The sequence below is a fragment of the Danio aesculapii genome, chromosome 10, assembly GCF_903798145.1.
Source record: "Danio aesculapii chromosome 10, fDanAes4.1, whole genome shotgun sequence".
NCBI classification, from domain to species: Eukaryota; Metazoa; Chordata; class Actinopteri; order Cypriniformes; family Danionidae; genus Danio; species Danio aesculapii.
Window position 1 is genome coordinate 17774640 of NC_079444.1, and position 18382 is coordinate 17793021.

General features: G+C 31.8%; 1 protein-coding gene across 2 annotated transcripts; it reads right to left on the bottom strand.

Moving 5' to 3' along the window:
• Positions 1-669: 669 nt before the first annotated feature.
• On the bottom strand, positions 670-18124 carry vsig8a (V-set and immunoglobulin domain containing 8a). Of its 2 annotated transcripts, XM_056466963.1 has the most exons (9): positions 18049-18124; positions 16052-16171; positions 15853-15944; positions 13164-13333; positions 10980-11184; positions 5607-5759; positions 4231-4353; positions 4011-4149; positions 670-2679 (listed from the first exon to the last, which is right to left on the bottom strand). In XM_056466963.1, the coding sequence occupies exons 2-9, from the start codon at positions 16081-16083 to the stop codon at positions 2514-2516; spliced, it is 1080 nt and encodes a 359-aa protein (XP_056322938.1). In that variant the 5' UTR covers positions 16084-16171; positions 18049-18124; the 3' UTR covers positions 670-2513. The 2 variants fall into 2 exon arrangements, with proteins under 2 accessions (XP_056322938.1, XP_056322939.1); XM_056466964.1 differs by lacking the exons at positions 16052-16171; positions 18049-18124 and having other exon boundaries at positions 15857-15944.
• Between the last annotated feature and the right edge of the window lie 258 nt (positions 18125-18382).

The following is an 18382-nucleotide window of genomic DNA, read 5'->3' on the forward strand; positions in this document are numbered from 1 at the left end:
TCTATTTATGAAATATATATAAAATAGACTTTAACAGAAAAGTTACTAAAATGTCATTAAATGTAGCCGAGGTTTATATAAAGTATACTTATTTAATTATCAAGAATCATTTGATGCCTTATTAGGTTACTAATAGTTATTTTTAATCTGTATACATTTCTACTCCTTCAGAATAAGCCTGTTGTTTTGTTTTTACATAAATATGTTTTACAATTAATGACAGTTTTACATTATTTCACTTTTAATTTGACATTTAAGTTCACAAAGTTATATGCGGTGACCTCTAAAACAGAGACTAGAATGAATAAATGAATTTAGTTTTCTTTGAATGTAAATCACTTAGCCTATATTACATTGTTTTGATGCTACACTGAAAAAAATGATTTAAAGATGATTCCTTGGATTTACTCAGTTTTTTTAAGTTAAGTGGTTGTAAACAATTTATTTGGGCTGAATTTAGACAAACAAATTAAGTTGAACATTATTAAATTTAATTTGTTTGTTTAAATTCAACACAAATAAATAGTTTGCAACAGTTTTGCTAGCAACACTTTTTTCAGTATACTGTATTTGAGAAAGCAAAGTAAAGACATATTGTCAGCAACAGATTAAAAATGTTATTGTTTATGTCACCCATAAACAAGGTTTTCTTAATTTTTTATTGCAACTCATAAAAATTCAACCTTTCAGTATAGCATCAGCAAATATCAGTTCAACAAATGCTGAAGAAAACAACATATTTTTTCATATTCACAAACAAATATCCATCCAAACGTTGTTCTAGTACAAAAAAAAACAAAAAAAAAATGGTCAAATAAGCAAAACAACAACAACAACAGCAAAGCAGACATTGTTTGAAAATACACAAACACAAAGTTCATTTTCAGTCATCACGTCAACCTTTAAATCTCATGGGAAAAAAAACATAATTTGTTACATCATGTTTAAAAAACGTCAACAATCGAGGCTCTCCTCACAAACAAATATTACCATTAGGCCTTTTTATTTTAGATTATATTACCTGAATTGATCGGATCTGGTTCTGCATCTTATAATTTAATTCATCATGTGTGCTTCACTCATATGAATCCTTGTTAAACTGAATGGAAAATAATTACATTAACAAAGACATTTTGATTTCATATTTTATAAGGCAATATTACTGAATGCAAACCAGTTTATAGTCAGAAAGTAAATTCTATTAAAGTCTATTTAAGTGACTTTGTTTCTTCAATAGAAGATTATTTATCTCCAAAACTGTGGGGAAGGCATGGGCTAACACACTTTCAGAGTTTAAAAAACATACACAAGCAAAACTAAATCACAATCAATGGCTTCAGACAATTCATCAAGGTAAAATTATAGAAAAAAGTTACATACTGTAACTCTTAGATGTCCAAGGGTAGTTATTAGCAAAATTTCATCATATTTTGTACTATAGTATAGGCTATTCCTTTTCAGTTCATTTATAAGAGCTAAGTGAATGAAATTAATACATTATTAAATGTAGTTGTGTCAGTACACAATCAAAACATTTTCAAATGTTCTATGAAAATTTATTAACAAACTGTTTAAAAAATGATTATAAATGCAAAATATTATAGTATATAATGGCTATAAATTACAGGACTGCAACATTATGGCTATTGTTTTATTTATTAATATTTTTTATTTATTACTGATTAATGCAAAGGCAAGATGCAGTATCTACATAAACTCATCGAAATGCCTTTAAAGTTGTTGTTTTTTTACATCTTGGGTTTTGTATTACTGCAATTTTGACACAGTTTTTTTCTGAATCAGGATAAAATTGAACCAAGAGAGTTTGTCACAAGACAGAACAGATGTCACAAGATCCTTTTTAGGGTTTAACTCAATTTTGACCAAAAGTGTGGTTACAATACTTTAGCTGTAAAATAATGTAGGGTTTCACTCAATTCATTCATGTTGTCCCAACACTTGTGTGGATTCACAAATTTATGTGGATTGAACATACAAAAATTAAGTTGTCCCAATGAAATATCAAGAATTTTGTTGTCTCAGCTCATTTTAATAAAGTAGTTTGAACAAGTAAAAAAGTAGTTTTTGAGTGTATGATTAATAATGTTGATTAATGAAATACATGTTAAAAACAGTTTGTACCTGTGAAACAACACGTCATATTCTGGCTATAGAGACAAAACACACCAGTCAGATGTTAGTCCATCACAAGTTATGCAAGAACCAATAATCATTTAACTTAATCAAGTTATTGTCAATAAATGTATAATCTATAATGTAAAAAAATTCTTACTTACATTGTATCTGCTTGTTAATGTTGATAAGATAAGAGAATTTCTGTTTAAAACTCTGGACACACACACGCACACACCCACATACAAATCTGATGCAATGTTCATAGATCTAAATGTAATGCAGCAAATATTTCACTTTGCTTGTGATATTCAGGGTTGTTTTACCCCCTCTTCTTGATTTTGTGGGGCAGTTTTGTTCATTTTGTTCATTTTCATCTCTCACACAGCATAACCAAATCTGCTGTCATATTTTGCTGTGCTGTAGCTGGTGTTGCTGGAGGTTGGATGTTCATTTTGTACTTGTCCCACCTGACTGTAGGCCACACCTGAGCGGAAGCTGGAGACTCTGCTGGTTGGGCGACTCTCGGGTGCAGGAGCATCTTCTCTTTAAGGACAGAAGAAACAAAAAAGCTGTTTTTTTTTTAAATATCAGAGCCAGAACGTCTTGTCATCATTATGAAAATAAGCTCATATGGTAATATAGTTGAAGTCAGAATTATTAGCCCCCTTTTGAACAGTGCAGAGCTGTTTTAAGGTCAATATTATTAGCCGCCTTAAGCATTTTTTCGATAGTCTACAGCAGTGTTTCCCAACCCTGTTCCTGAAGGCACACCAACAGTACACATTTTCAATGTCTCCCTAATCAAACACACCTGAATCAACTTATCATAACATCAGAAGAGACTCCAACACCTGAAGTTAATGGGTCAGAAAAGGGAGACATCCAAAATATGTACTGTTGGTGTGCCTCCAGGATCAGGGTTGGGAAAACTGGTCTACAGAACAAACCATTGTTATACAATGATTTGCCTAACTACCCTAACATACTACCCTAGCCTATAACCTAATTAACCTAGATAAGCCTTTAAATAGCCCTTTAAGCAGAATACTAGTGTCTTGAAAAATATCTAGTGAAATATTATTTACTTTCATCATGGCAACTATAAAATAAATCAGTTATTAGAATCGTGTTATTAAATGCCATCTGAAATTTCCATCAAAAAAAAAAAAAAAAAAAATAAAAAAAATATATATATATATATATTTTTTTTTTTTTTTGACAAAAATTATTTAAATACTTCAAACATTTGCTAAATATTTTGCTAAATATACTATATATTTAATTAATTATTTAAAACAAAAAGAATCATTGAAGAATATTTACAATAACTGAAATATACTTTAAAATATATATATTTTTATGCATTTGCTAAACATACAGTATGTCACATGTGCTTAATATAAATTAAGACTTTGATGAATCATGTTTCAGATTTAGAAGCTTGATCCTTGATCCAGATTTAGAAGCTTTAGATGTTTGTTGTAATGCTTTGCTACATTGAACGGTTCGTGTAAAATACACATTTTTGTAAATTTATGTCATTTCAGGTTTGGTTTCCATGCCACCTTTGCTGTATAAAATGGCTTTATCAGATAAAGAATTTCTTCCAATGTAACGTGTTAACAAGTGGGCAAATGCATTCAAACATAGGCTATATCAAACACTAAATATATTAAAAAATTATCAAAACATGTACTAAAATGATCAACATACACAATACAGCCTATATTTACAAGCATTTGCCCACATATTAACATGTTACATTGAAAAAAAAAAGATGTTTATAAATACCTATAGCAAGGACAATACTTCTAAATCAGGAACATGCATTATGGGAAGACGTTTATAGAGGAAAATGGAGTGCTTAATATCACCTAATCTCATTCGAGAACTCTTTCTCCCGTCGATTCCAGTTGCATCTGAAGACGAGGAGCCAGATAATGAGCAGGACGATCATGATGAGCAGTAAACAGCCAACGACAGTGCCTGTTATCACTCCTGCTCTATTAGGAGCTGTGGATGATTCAGAAAAAAATTATAATGAAGGATAACTGGTGTGATGAGCGCTGGAGTGTGTTTATGCACTTGACTTACGCTTTACAGCTTGAAGGGTTAGTCGGCAGCTTTCTTTCCCTACAGCGTTGGAAACCTCACAGGAATACACACCGGTGTGACTTATGGAGAGATTACTGATCAGAAGTTCTCCCGTGAGGGAATCTAAATACAAAAAAGAAAAGGAAAACACCCTTTATGATAATTAAAATAATAACACTTTTAAACTGTATACTAATATAAATACATAATATTTTAAAGACCTATTTCCCTCCCTAAAAAGATGTTAATAACGGTTTCATATTTTATTCAAAAAATTGTTTTGTTTCCACATTAATAATTACAGAAGAATGAAAATTAATATGTGTGAATGATGTTGTGTAAGTCATTATGAATAAACATTTACTAAATAACAGATTCATATATTAGCATTGTTTTATTTCAGATAATTGACAAATAATATAATATAATATAATATAATATAATATAATATAATATAATATAATATAATATAATATAATATAATATAATATAATATGCAGTGGCGCAGTGGGTAGAACGTTCGCCTCACAGCAAGAAGGTCGCGGGTTCGAGCCTCTGCTGGGTCAGTTGGCATGTGGGTTTTCTCCGGGTGATCCGGTTTTCCCCAAAGACAAGGTGAGTTGGGTATGCTAAAATTGACCGTAGTGTATGAGTGTGTGTATGGATGTTTCCCAGTGATAGGTTGTGACTGGAAGGGCATCCGCTGTGTAAAACAAATGCTGGATAAGTTGGCGGTTCATTCCGCTGTGGCAACCCCAGATTAATAAAGGGAATAAGCCGACAAGAAAATGAATATATAATATAATATTAAGTGAACAAATTTACTCAAATGATAACATTTAAGATTGAATATGTACAAACATTGATCTGTGTTTGGACATAATATTTATGATATACCTGTATATCAACTTTTGACCCTAAATTCCATACAAAAACTATACATGAATTTTACTTTCCACATGGAATATATATTTTTTATAAATAAAATCACTGCTAGGTCATACTGCATTCATTCATTCATTTGTTTAAAAATTCTGCCATATATTTATCCCAAATATATATTTTTCCTTATTAACCATACACCTAATAAACTGATATATATATATATATATATATATATATATATATATATATATATATATATATATATATATATATATATATATATATATATATATATATATATATATATATATATATATATATATATAATGCATGTAGTACACTTTATTTATTGCAAACACCATCAGTTAGATATCAAAATAAAATAACATAATTATTAAACGGATGCCCTGCAAATCATTTCAGGTAATCAAAACTGCAAGCAGCGTGTAATAACAGTACATCCCCCAGCAGCCAGCAGGGGTCGCCCTTACTCTGAGTGGCGTCTGCAGGAATCGCTCCTCCGCTCTCTCTCCTCCATGAGTACAGCAGCGGCGCGGAGCCCTCGTCTGATCTGCAGAGGAGAGACGCCGCTTCACCCACTCCTCCACCGCCATCAACCCAGCAATTCGGCACAGACGGTCTCACTGGCACGGAGACACGCAAATAACTCTCACAATTCACCCATACAACGGTTTAAAACTGCTTGATTTAATGCTTTGTGCAATTCTGTAGGGGATCAAAAGCACTGCTGACAGAAATGCCGCACGGCTGCTTTCCACAAGTATTCTTCTGTTCAAAACAATCCTCCAAAAAAAGTCCTAAACAGAATTTATTAGTTTTGTTGGGCGTTTAAAAAAAGTTAGGTTGAAATAGGTTGCCTCTCTTACAATCTGATAGCCTCCCCAGCCCCCAAAAGTACCTTAATGGTTGAGCCCTGTTGTGAATGCAAGGTAAGGTCAGTGCATAATTACTATAATTACAAGATTACAACTTGTGAAAACACTTCGTATCCTCGTCGAACTAATTAGACCTCGCAAATTTGGATATTTCTGAGAGCTACGACTTTTACCATGTAGCTGCTGTACCACTTAACTGTTCCATTAGTTTAATTATTGACATTGTTGCCATGGAAACGCACAATTAAAGTATGTGAGAAGAGCTTAGAATAAAACATCATTTTGAATGTATATAGTAATTATACCATTACATGGATGCAGCATGATTTTTCAAGTCTTCATGAAATCAAACCACGGAAGAAGCCATCTTGATTACATATGTGACATTTTACTTACTCGTAATTAAATTGCTAAAAAAATGTATAGTTTACAGTCTAGATTCTTTAAAATACTTCCAAGAGTATTTGGACCTTGAAGTTAATCTAGAGACCTGGAAGTTACATAAAGAAAACCACATGTGATCCAAAACAAAACAATGATGCGTCCCAATTTGCATAGCTACTATCCATCCTAAATAGTATTCAAAAATAAAATTAGAATGTCCCAAACCATAGTATGTTGAAAATCCAAAGTGTAGAAGCGTCCATACCGCTAATATTGCCCACAACACATTGCATGTTGGATGTGAATTTGATTAGAACTACAAACTCGGGTAAACAAACTACAAACATGGCAGACAAGCAAGACCAACCGTCAAGTACAGTCTCCGGTAAAGATGTTCGAATTACTTAATCAATATCTAACCAACAGGAACATATTTAAACCATGTTTTCCATGTAACGTCTCATGTGCAACAGCAATGTGAACTTATATCAAGATATTTGGACATTATCCTCTGAATTACCCAATGACCTGAGGAGATTCTCTGCATGAAAGACTCACGAATGGCAGATTAACCTGCTGCTGCTTCTATAATAAGGTAGGTAATTTAATATGAAAGAAATGTGGAAGATGTGTCGAGATGATTGACAGGTGACGGAATTAGGCAACATAAAGATCTGTTAAGGAGGAAGTAGTACAGTATGTCCCAAAGCTTGCATACTCTTCTGTTACACACTCAAACGTATATAGCCTGCTTTTCCTTCACAAAAAAGTACATACTTTTAGGGTGTATAAGTATGTGAATTGGAACTCAGCAAAACTGTTTACATGTGAGTGAGAAGGCTGAGTGATGAGTGGTCCTTGACCAATAAAAGCTGCTGTGGATTCCAGTCTGAAGATCTGCTTGTGTGAGATTAATTTATTAGTATTGCTGGATCTCAGCTCTGCTTTTGACATGACTTGAGTTTCTTATTGGGTTGAAAGGATCTCTTTTAGTGTATATTTACACAACAAAACTAAAAATCTACTGAGTGACTATAGGCATCTCAGTACAGTATCTTGAGCAGCACAACTATAATCTTGAGCAGTCCTATTCACCATATTCTCCGCGTACGAGTGGGCGCAGCCATTTGAATAATTTTGGCTCAAAACTTCCGGTCTCATTCACTTCCATTCATTTTTAAACGTTAAAAACAGCTCGTTTTGCTGCTTGGTGTTGCAAACTGATATTTTCTTATTATACTATTTTACTTTGTCTGTATTGTAATGCAAACACTTGTTTGTAGAGTAAGTAGTTTGACCGTTTTTGCTGTTTATTATTCCTAGTCATTTCTCCCATAGGCAACTGAATCGGAAGTTCTAAAACAATCACAAAAACGCGCGCACTCCTGCATTGAAGAATAAGGTCAATAATCCACCATTGTCGTTTTGGTTGTCAAGTTGTCAAATAGATTGAACACATAATACGCATGTCCATAATGTTACTATATTCACTAAACCGTTTTTTTTTTGTTTGTTTGTTTGTTTACGAAGAGATGATAATTTTGAGATGAAACCATCTTCAAAAGTTAGCATTTTTGAGCATATTTGATGAACCGTTTTGGCTCCTCTGTCTCCTCTGCTGCTCACATGGGTTGAAGGTTCGGAAGGGCTCTGTATTGGTCCCTTTTCCATTTTTAAATATATATTTGAATATTTATCAAATGTTATGTGTCCTCTGATGGTTATCCAGATGACATTAAATGCTCTGTTAATGAGACATTTGTTGGCTTGTTTAGAGGATTATTAAAATGTGGAAGTCTGCTATTTTAATTTTTACATTTAAATAAACATAAAAGCAAGATGCTAGCCCGATTCCTCATCCTTAATTACATCACCTTGAAACTTAAATAATAACCTTAAAACTCAAGAATCTGCGTGCACTGCTACAGATTTGAAACCTGGCAAGTAAACTGTTAGATCTTGTGTTTTCTATCTCCATCTGCTGATCAAAGTTAAGCCTTTCCTTTTTTCTCAAACCTTTGAACAGGAAATTTCTGCCACTTTTTGTATTCTGGTATAAACACGGTTACCCTAACTCCAGCATTTCTAAATGTTTTCTTTTTAATGTTTTGTTGTTTTGTTTGTTTTATGATGCATTGTAAAGCACACTCATATTCTTTGATTTTAACCAATTGGTAATGTAATTTTTTTACCTCCCAGCTTTAATTAGCACAGAGACAGACAGTGTCCTGAAAAGCGGAACTGAAATTTAAGCTTTTCAAAGCTGTTTGAGCACAAGCAACATTTTTGGAACAATTATAATAACTGCTGAAGTAGATTGGAATGGTCTTAGATGTCCAAAATAGCTGCCAAAAGACGTTGCAAAAATGACCACCAAGTAAACAGACATTCCTTAAATAGAAACCACGAAAATAAACAACCATCCAATCAATTCCCAACTGACAAAATCAAGTCCTGACCATTTTTTGCTCACAAAGCCATTTCATTTTTGGAAATACATGACTGCAGGATTCAAACGATTATCAGAAATCTTCATTCATGCCATACTTTAACCAACAGAGCTATGTTTGATAGGATTTTAACACATTGGTGTGTTTCTTGTTGTCTTGCTTTAGCTAAGCAACACATCTGCTAAAGTAGGAGGAAAAATTCACCCCACTGGCTTTACTCCACTTTTATGAGTTGATGTTAAAATCCTTTTATTTGCTTACAAGTGTTTGAATAATCTTGCATATCGCATCTCTCTGATGTTTTAGTTTTACATAATCCCTTTAGAGCTTTCAGATCAGGGACACAAATACTTTTCTCTCTTCTTCTGTACAAAGTGGACACGGTGTCTTTGCTGTAGTATACTGCAAGACCCTACATTTTAGAACAGCCTGCTATTTCTGATTAAATCTATACTAGTTCTCATCCTACTTCTTTTCACTTTAACATTTATTCTATAAATTAATAAGTAACTAACATTTGTTCTATATATTTGTTCTTACTTGTACTTGATTTCTAGATACACTTTTCCATAGTAGTAGTAATTACTCAATAGCTATTATCATTTAGTTATAACTACTATTTTTCTAGGTAGTACATTTCTAAAAGAGAGCATAATATTCATGAGACTCTAGCTCTTTCACCTCTTTGCGACAAATGTAATTCATCAGATGTAGATCTATCTCAGTTTTATTTTTGTTCAAAGATACAGAATTATTGGAGCGGAATTTTTGAAGTGCTTTCTGAGGTGTTGAAGTTGCAATTACAACCAGATCCAATGCTTTTAATTCTGGGATTCTCTGAACAAACGCATTTGTTGTCAAATACACAATTGCTCTCATAAATTTTAACTACTGCCAAGAAGCTACTGCTACTCTTTTGGAGAAAAAGGAATCCCCTACATGTAAACTGTGACTTGGAGAAATTACCTCTATGTTACATTTGGTGCAAATTAGATACAATTTGAGAAGAAAACTTGAACATTTTGATCAAATTTGGAATCCTTTTATCTGTTACTTAGAAAAAAACTCATAATAATGCATCATTTCTGTAATGTTTTAATATACTAAGTCATCATACTCTCTTGTTCAAACAGGTATTTGTATCAAGTTTGCTTGTTATGTGGGTGGATTTTTTAATTTATTATTATGATTTTCATATTGTTTTTCCTTTTTTATTTATTTATTTTTTATTTATTTTCTTATTTGCTTTGCCTATGTTATATGTGGGCAAAATATGCAAACAGAGAATTATTTTCTTTCTAAATCTGTGTCTTCAATAAAACTTAATTGACAAAAAAAGATAGTAGCTCTTATTTATGGAATACTGCCACTTAGTCATTAGATATTACCTCTTTTTACACATAAGTGATTACTTGTTAGATATTAGTTCCCGAATAGATATTACTTATTTATTAGATTTTACTACTTACTTCAGTAGTGACAAGTAACGAATCTGCTTGCTATAAAATAAATACTCTAACTACTATGGTAACACTTTAGTGACCGATTCTCACTATTAACTAGTGGCTTATTACCTACCTATATTAAGATATTCTCTGTTTAGTACTTATAAAGTTAATATTCTGCATGATCTTATTCTACATCCCTAATATCAATACCTAAACCCAACTTAATAACTTTTGATAATCAGCAGCACACGAGAAGGATGTGTAAACGGCCCAAATTATTAGCAAACGTGGCCCATTATCGTATTTGAGATTTTCGTATTTATCGTATTTAGCCCCGAACAATGGTTACCAAAAATGCTGTCCTGGGCACATATCTCCAATGAGCCTGTGTTGTTTTCATTTTATGTTGCTATTCTGTTATTCTCTTTTATGTTGTTTGTTTAATGTTTTATGATGCACTATAAAATCTGAATAAATAGTACTAAAAGACTTTGACATTGACTTTGGCCCAATCACCAGTTGGAAGGTGACTGTCATTTTAAACAAACACAGAAATGTTTTGATAGTTCTGATTCACAATAATGTACTTAGCACTATCTTTTCATCTTTAACTGGCATAGGAAAAACAATTCCCTTTTCAAAAATACATTAATATCCAGTAAAGTCTTGAAAAAAAGTGACATTACCCATCACAACCAGTGATATTTTGCGGCTGTCGACCCCTGGTGCCTTTTTGACCTTGCACTGATATGTTCCAGCATGACTGTCAGTCAGAGAGGCAATAGACAGAGACGCATCTCCTTGACCAGGATCTGGAGCCGTGAAGTCCAGACCTTTCATCAAAGCAGGGTCACCATAAGTATATCGTCTTCCTCCTGTGTATGATATGATCTAATGGACAACATATTACAAGATCAGTTAGCTGAAAGTCATTTTGGAATACACATTCAATCACAATTTTAACCACAAAATTTGTATTTATTTATTTTACTAGCAGGACTTTTAATTGAATCGAGTTTAATTGAATTTCATTAGTTTCTAATGAAAGACAACTATCTAGTAATAAGTACTAGTCCCAACTAAAATAACTATATTTTGTGGTCTGATGAAATTCTTGATTCTGATTGGCTAGAAAAGGTGTGCAATACAATAGCTTATTGCACAGGTAGTTCCAGAAAGTCTTGATCACAGTTCAAAATAAAGCCACTTCCCCCAAGCATTAGTAGTAACTACAGTATATTGACAGTTGCCAGAGCCTTCATTTCTCTGTAATCTTGAGGACACCAATGTGTTCCCTCAAAAGCAGATGTTAAACAACCAACTCACAAAATATATACTCAAAAATACTTGCAAAGTGGTAACTAACCAGCCTGATCTCACAAGGAAACGTAAGTATTTTACATTTTGTCAGTTTAGTGGCTAATTCGTACGAATTCATAAGAGTTCAGTCGTATGAAAATGTATGATTTGAAAAAGGAGGCATGGCACCTAACCCCAACCGACATTGTGTGATGAGCAAATCGTACTAAATTGTACGAATTAGATTGTACGAATTCATACAAATTAGCCACTAAAGCAAAAAATTACGAATTGCTGTGAGATTGCATTGAACTAAAACATGCTACAGTACAATTTGCTATACATAACAAACCCTTTTCATAAGACAGTGATGACATGTTTCAACGGTCAGCAGAATATTAAATCCTGGAAAACCTTTAATAATTTTTTAGATTCTTAAAAAAATACATTTATGAAGCCTATACTTAAGCTATACTGTGTATAATATCATTTTTGCTTTAAATAAATTTTTTTTTTAATGTTTATGTGAGGTGTTTTCAGTACAGAATCTACACTATGTGCAGGAGAGTAAATCTAATACTGTTCTCTTATCTGGCTGACAATTGCAGTCTTACACCGATTGTTATTGTGATTTTTATTTTAAAAGTCATTAAAACAATATTGTGGAGTTTTTCTTTTGTTGTTTGAGCAAATTTGAATGCACAAAATGTGTGCTTATACATGGGAGCCAATGAGGATTAACTAAATATGCTGAACTTTTTTGCGAAGAGGTAGCTAACACGTTACTATATGACTTATTAGATATGCCCATGTCATGAGCTCTCTCTGATACTGCTTGTAGTTGATTCAAAACTGATAAAAATTTGGTCAAATATTGGGCTGCCAAGAACTTTACAATTTCAACTTGCCTACAAACCTTGGCAAATAACCATGGAATAATTGGATAATCAACGGCTTGCTGTACGATAATAAAATTGCTTCAGGTGGTGACACTGCATCATGCATGATTATATTTTTAAAATCCTCTAACACATTATCCCTTACATTTCTCATGATAATAAAACGTATCTAATGAATAAGTGCTATAGTATCTTTAAAAAATAAATAAATCAATAATTGTAAAAATACATTTAAACATAAACCAGTGCCCAGGGTGGCCTTTTGACTTTAATTTCCTGGATACAATATGTCTGACACCAGTTTCTGTGTTCAAAAGCTCTATCAGATGCTATAAGTGAACAACTAATGGTACTAATATACACTCACAGGGTGCTGTATTACTATTGAAAATTATGAATCCTAATGCTTATGCTTAATTTCAAATGGTCAGACAGTGAATTATCTTTATAAATTGTTCTAAAATTGGTGTCTGAGATGCAGCAAGTCCAGAAATTGTATTGTTTACACCATGATTTTATGAAATATCTGCTTTAATGTGTGATATATAATTAAACAGTTGTCATAAAAGGCTATTGAGATTTTCCTCAATTTAAATGAGTAGAGGCTTGGACCCAGAAGCGTACAGTTTTCATACGTTATCACATCACATACTGACTGGCTTCCTTACGCACCATCTGGTCTTTTTTGGTGGTGTCTGGGCTGATGACTGACCACTCAATGTCAAGCTCTCCTGTGTCTGCTGGACCAGACGTGTAGGTGCAGTCTAGTGTAACAGATTCCCCTTGAGCCATTTGCATTGTCTGCGGGCCACTGGAGGTCACTTTCATCGCCACTGTCACTTCTGCCAAAAAATTCAGATATTAAAAATTCTAAAGAGAACAAAGAGCTGTTCAGTCAAAAAGGAAAACCCGGAGGCTAATAGATATCTGTTTCTGGATATTTGCAGATTTAGAATTTGCATTTGTAGAATTTCTTGTGTGTGTGTGTGTGTATGTGAATTTATGAGTAAAATAAGGCAGTGGTTACACATATATTCCTGTTTTGTTATATGTTATACTATATATACATTTAAATTTATTTATAATTAAATTTTTGCCACAGTTAGTTTTATCATGCGTTTTGGTAAGACACAATTATGCCATAAAAAAAATCTAAATTCTGAAATAATTGGTGGAGTTTTTTTTCTCTCTGCTGTCGCCACTGGCTTGCATGGTTCAGGATCTGTATGCGCATCGATGGATTTGCTCTTCAGTGTTTGTACTCTTAGTAGTGATTATTAAACTACACTGAACTGAGCTAAACTGAACTGAACATAAACACTGAAAACTGAACTGATTCTGTTTCATTTTACTATGATCTTCTATGTGAAGGTGCTTTGACACAATCCACATAGTAAAAGCGCTATAAAAATAAGGGTGAATTGAATTGAATTGAAATACTAAATCATAAATACATTTTGAGTTAAGAAATAATGATATTGACAGAAAACAAATATGACAAAGAAAAGTGTGAAATCAAACACTGAAATTATTAGCTTAAAAGTAAAAAATAAAAATAAAAATATTAAATCATTAGATATTATAACAGAAGGTTTACATTTATGAAATATTACTTTATAATTATGACTGTTATGATATATTAAATAGTAATTTTAACAAGTCAGAATTCTGAGATAAAAGGTAATAAGATTGAAATTAATATTAATAATCGACTAATACAAATTATGAGATGAAACATAAATATGACAAAAACACAACTGTAACTTTAATACACTTATTACAGTTGAAAATATAAGATTAAAAGGTAAAACTTTATTTTGATGGTCCCTATTGCACATTTTGTTGACTAATAATTGCATTACATGTTGAAAGATTGTGTGCATTTTGGTTCAGGTGAATTTACATTGAATGAACTCTGATGTGATCAAGTCTGTGTATGTTGGGGTGACGTGTGCCTCAACCCCCCAAAGCTGATAAGTGTAAACTAAATGACCCTTTACAATAGGTGTGACCCTTTCACAATCTCAATGGGTATAAGCAAAACAACAGCTGAAACATCTGATAAGAGGGTCCTGCTGAGCCTCGTAAACACAGAATGGTTTGTTTGTTGCTACTGTCTCACAGACAGTACTTTAGGTTACTTGTTACTTGAAGTTACTTGAAGACCGACGAGTTAACATCACTGCTGAGGAACTGCACTATTGATTGTCTTCAATAAAGTCTTCTCCCCATAAGAACTTTGGTCAGCTTACTTATTGTATGTATTAGAGTCATCTAATACATTGGCGAGCCACCCATGAACGGTTAAGCCAAATACAGCAAAATGTCAACAAATACACGTCAACTTACACTAACCCTAACCCCAACCTAACAGTTTACTTATAATCTAATTAGAGTTAGTTGGCAGATGCAATGTGACTTAAATTCAACAAAATGCGTTAAAGGGACCATCAAAATAACATAATAACGATTAAAAAAATCTAAATTTTGAGAAAATAATTGTTTGTCTTAAGTAAAAGAAATGACCATTTAATACACCCAGCCACATCTCAAATATGATTATATATTTACACAATGGCTAAAAAAAATCTCACATCATTGTAATATTTGTAGTCCTTTATATGCAAACAGTTATTAGTAACACAGTTATTCCAAAATTCTAATTCTAGGTATAAATACTGTATGTTGTAGGGCTTTAACCACAGGCTATATTTGACCAAATCAATTGAAAAGTACTATTTTAAAAAACAATTTCAAAGTGAAAATCCTAACTTTTAATTCTACAAGGGGAGGAGACAGAATAAAAAGATTAAAACGGAGAGAGACCTTTGGATCTATACATTAAAAGTGACTAGACTTCAAGGTTTAAATGGCGAATTAGATCTCCTCTTTTGTAAGAAAAGTTTTCTACAGACTTTCATTATATATTGTTGAATAGATACAGTATGTATGTATATGTCTATGTATGCATTTATGTATGTGTATGAGTATATATATAGAGAGAGAGAATGACATAAACTCTTATCATCAAAAAGTCCATTCTTTCTAGGTCATTCAGCTTTTATTTCAACAGTATGTCGTCCAGATGATTATTTCAATTAGCCTGTAATTTCAAAATCCCTCATATTCCTTGCTTTCATATGGACTCATGAATGATTCACATTAGCTCTTGTAATGAAACTCTCCAAATGACTAATATCTGGATTTGGATTCTGTTAATCCCATCATATGCGTAGATCAATGACTTGAATGAAGGAAAAAGTTTCAGTACTAATTGAGAAAACTTTAGCTGAATGTGCAGCGTAAACCTGGCTTATCTAAAAAAGTACATCAAGGTTTATTTTTTTGCTAAGAAACTTACTTGCTGTGAGAAACAGGATGAACACATTCAATATCATAAATGAGGACAACGGGGACAAGCTTGTTCGTGTAACGCAAGGCCATTTTCGACATCTGTGAGAGATGAAAGTAAAGAGAGAGAAAAGGAGCGCGACTGAAAGTGACTGTGAGAAAGATAATGAGCGTGTCTTGCTGAGGACCATATTTTGAACTTTCAGTACCTTTTGTTGCAGCAGCGATTTTGTACATTCATGTTTGGACAGGGCTTTTTGTGCCACTTCCTCCCATTCAGCAGATTGAAGTCTTGAAGAAACACGTTTAAGCCTGGAAATGAAAAGGGACTGAAGAAAAAACAGACATTTTATTTTTGATTCGTTTTGAATGCGTCTTTTTTGATTCATGATTAAAATAAGACTTAATAAATCTAGTTGAAAATGCTTTTATTATATATATATATATATATATATATATATATATATATATATATATATATATATATATATATATATATATATATATATATATATATATATATATATATATATCACTATGGAAGCCAATTTTATCCACATTAGATTTTGGGGTTATTTTTATTTTATTTGGTAAGTTAAGTAGAATGTTAAAATAAACTTAATAAATGATTAGTTGAAAGGGTTTAATTTTCATATATATCACTATGAAAGCCCATTTAGCTACATTAGAATTGATTTGATCTTTTTTAAATTGGTAAATTAAGTAGATTGTTAAAATTACTAATAACTACAAAAATTACTAAACAAGTTGTGGTTTTAATTTAAAAAGTTATAATTATGAAATATAAAAATCGATAAAAAAAGCTAAATTATGAGCAAGAATAAAAATTATTAGGTAATAATTCCTAATTATAATATTAAAAAGTGGTAATTATTGGTTAATACTTATGGCATAAAAAAATAATATATAACAGTCAATTGGGTTTTACAGTACTCATTTGGATTGAGATTTCTTCATTTATTGGGTTTTATTGTGCTCAGATTGCTTTGTTTACTCAAATGGATTAAGTTCACAGTACTCACAGTACTACAGTATATATATATATATATATATTTTTTTTTTTTTTTTTTAATATACAGTTGAAGTCAGAATTATTAGCCCACAATAGAAAAATATTAAATACAAATTAAAAAAAAAGAGGAAAAATCAAGAGAAGCAAAAAATGTAAAAAATTTAGTTGAAATTTTGTAGGTTGTCCTTTTTTTTTTGGTTGCTTAATAATAATATAATATATCTGTTTAATAAATATATCTGTTTAATAAATCAGTTTTGTTTAAATGCACCAAAATACATAAATTAAATAAAAATTAGATGTAAATTAGAAAGGATATTAAATATGTTTAATAATTTAACTTTTTGTTTTAGTAAAAAAATCAGGAATTATGAAAAAAAAATAATATGAGAAAAAAAGAGTAAAGCAAGTAAAGAAAATGATGAAATAATAAGTCCTAATTAAAATGTAAAAAGTGAAAATTAAGCAGTAAAACCTAAAGTAAAAATTATTAGAAAAGCCTAGATTTTGATGCAACAACTTATTGAAGATAGAAATCACCCCAAAAAGATATTAGCAAATATGAATATTTAATGTTTTTAAAAGTATTAATTGTGACATTAAAAATAAGCCTAAAACAATAGATTTTCATTTTGACATAGAAGTCAAAATATTTATGAAATATGAAATGAAACAGATAATCTTAATATCAAAACATTTTAACATAAATATATATACTATTAGATTTGGACTTTACAAAGACCATATTATATTTTGACTTTCATTTTAACTGTTTATGTTTTAATCTCACAATTAATATTTATAAATATTAAACTAAATATAGCTAAATATAAAATGCTACACTAAATGCTGCCTCCCAAAAAATACCCCATTTTCCCTCATAATCACAAGACAAAATGTATACTGCATTACTGTGAAAGAAAAAACACATTTTTGTTGTTTTTCTTTCAGTAACAAACTCAATTCTTCCTCCTACGCTGTTTTAAAAGCCTGCAACCTCATTGTTCAACAAAATCTATCCAGCCCCATGTTTATACAACACACCAAGAAACATTTTTGCAGCTTTTTATGCTGATCGACCGGAACAACTGGTTCCTCTGCGTGAATGTTTATCTGTGCTAGAAAATAGGCCATAAAAACAGAGATAAAACTGCAATATAAATAGAAACTTACAGATGTAGCGCCGGTTCATCTCTCAGCTTCAGTCTTCACCATCTGAATGGCTTCACTGTGAGACAACAAGTCACTTCTGGTATCAAGTGAAGGTGGTACCATGGTGATGTGGTCCATGGAGACTGGTCTCAGGTGACAACTGGTTACACCACTCAGAAAAAAAAAAACAAAGGACTGAATAATACATCATTCAGTATATCAACTGTTCAGTGCATTTGTGTGTATTCAAAGCAAACAAAGGGTCTCTCTAAAATGCACTAAGTATTCAAGGCTAACACACTGTACATCTAAAGGTGGCCTCTTTACAATAAAGAGTGTGGCTTTCATTGTCTTC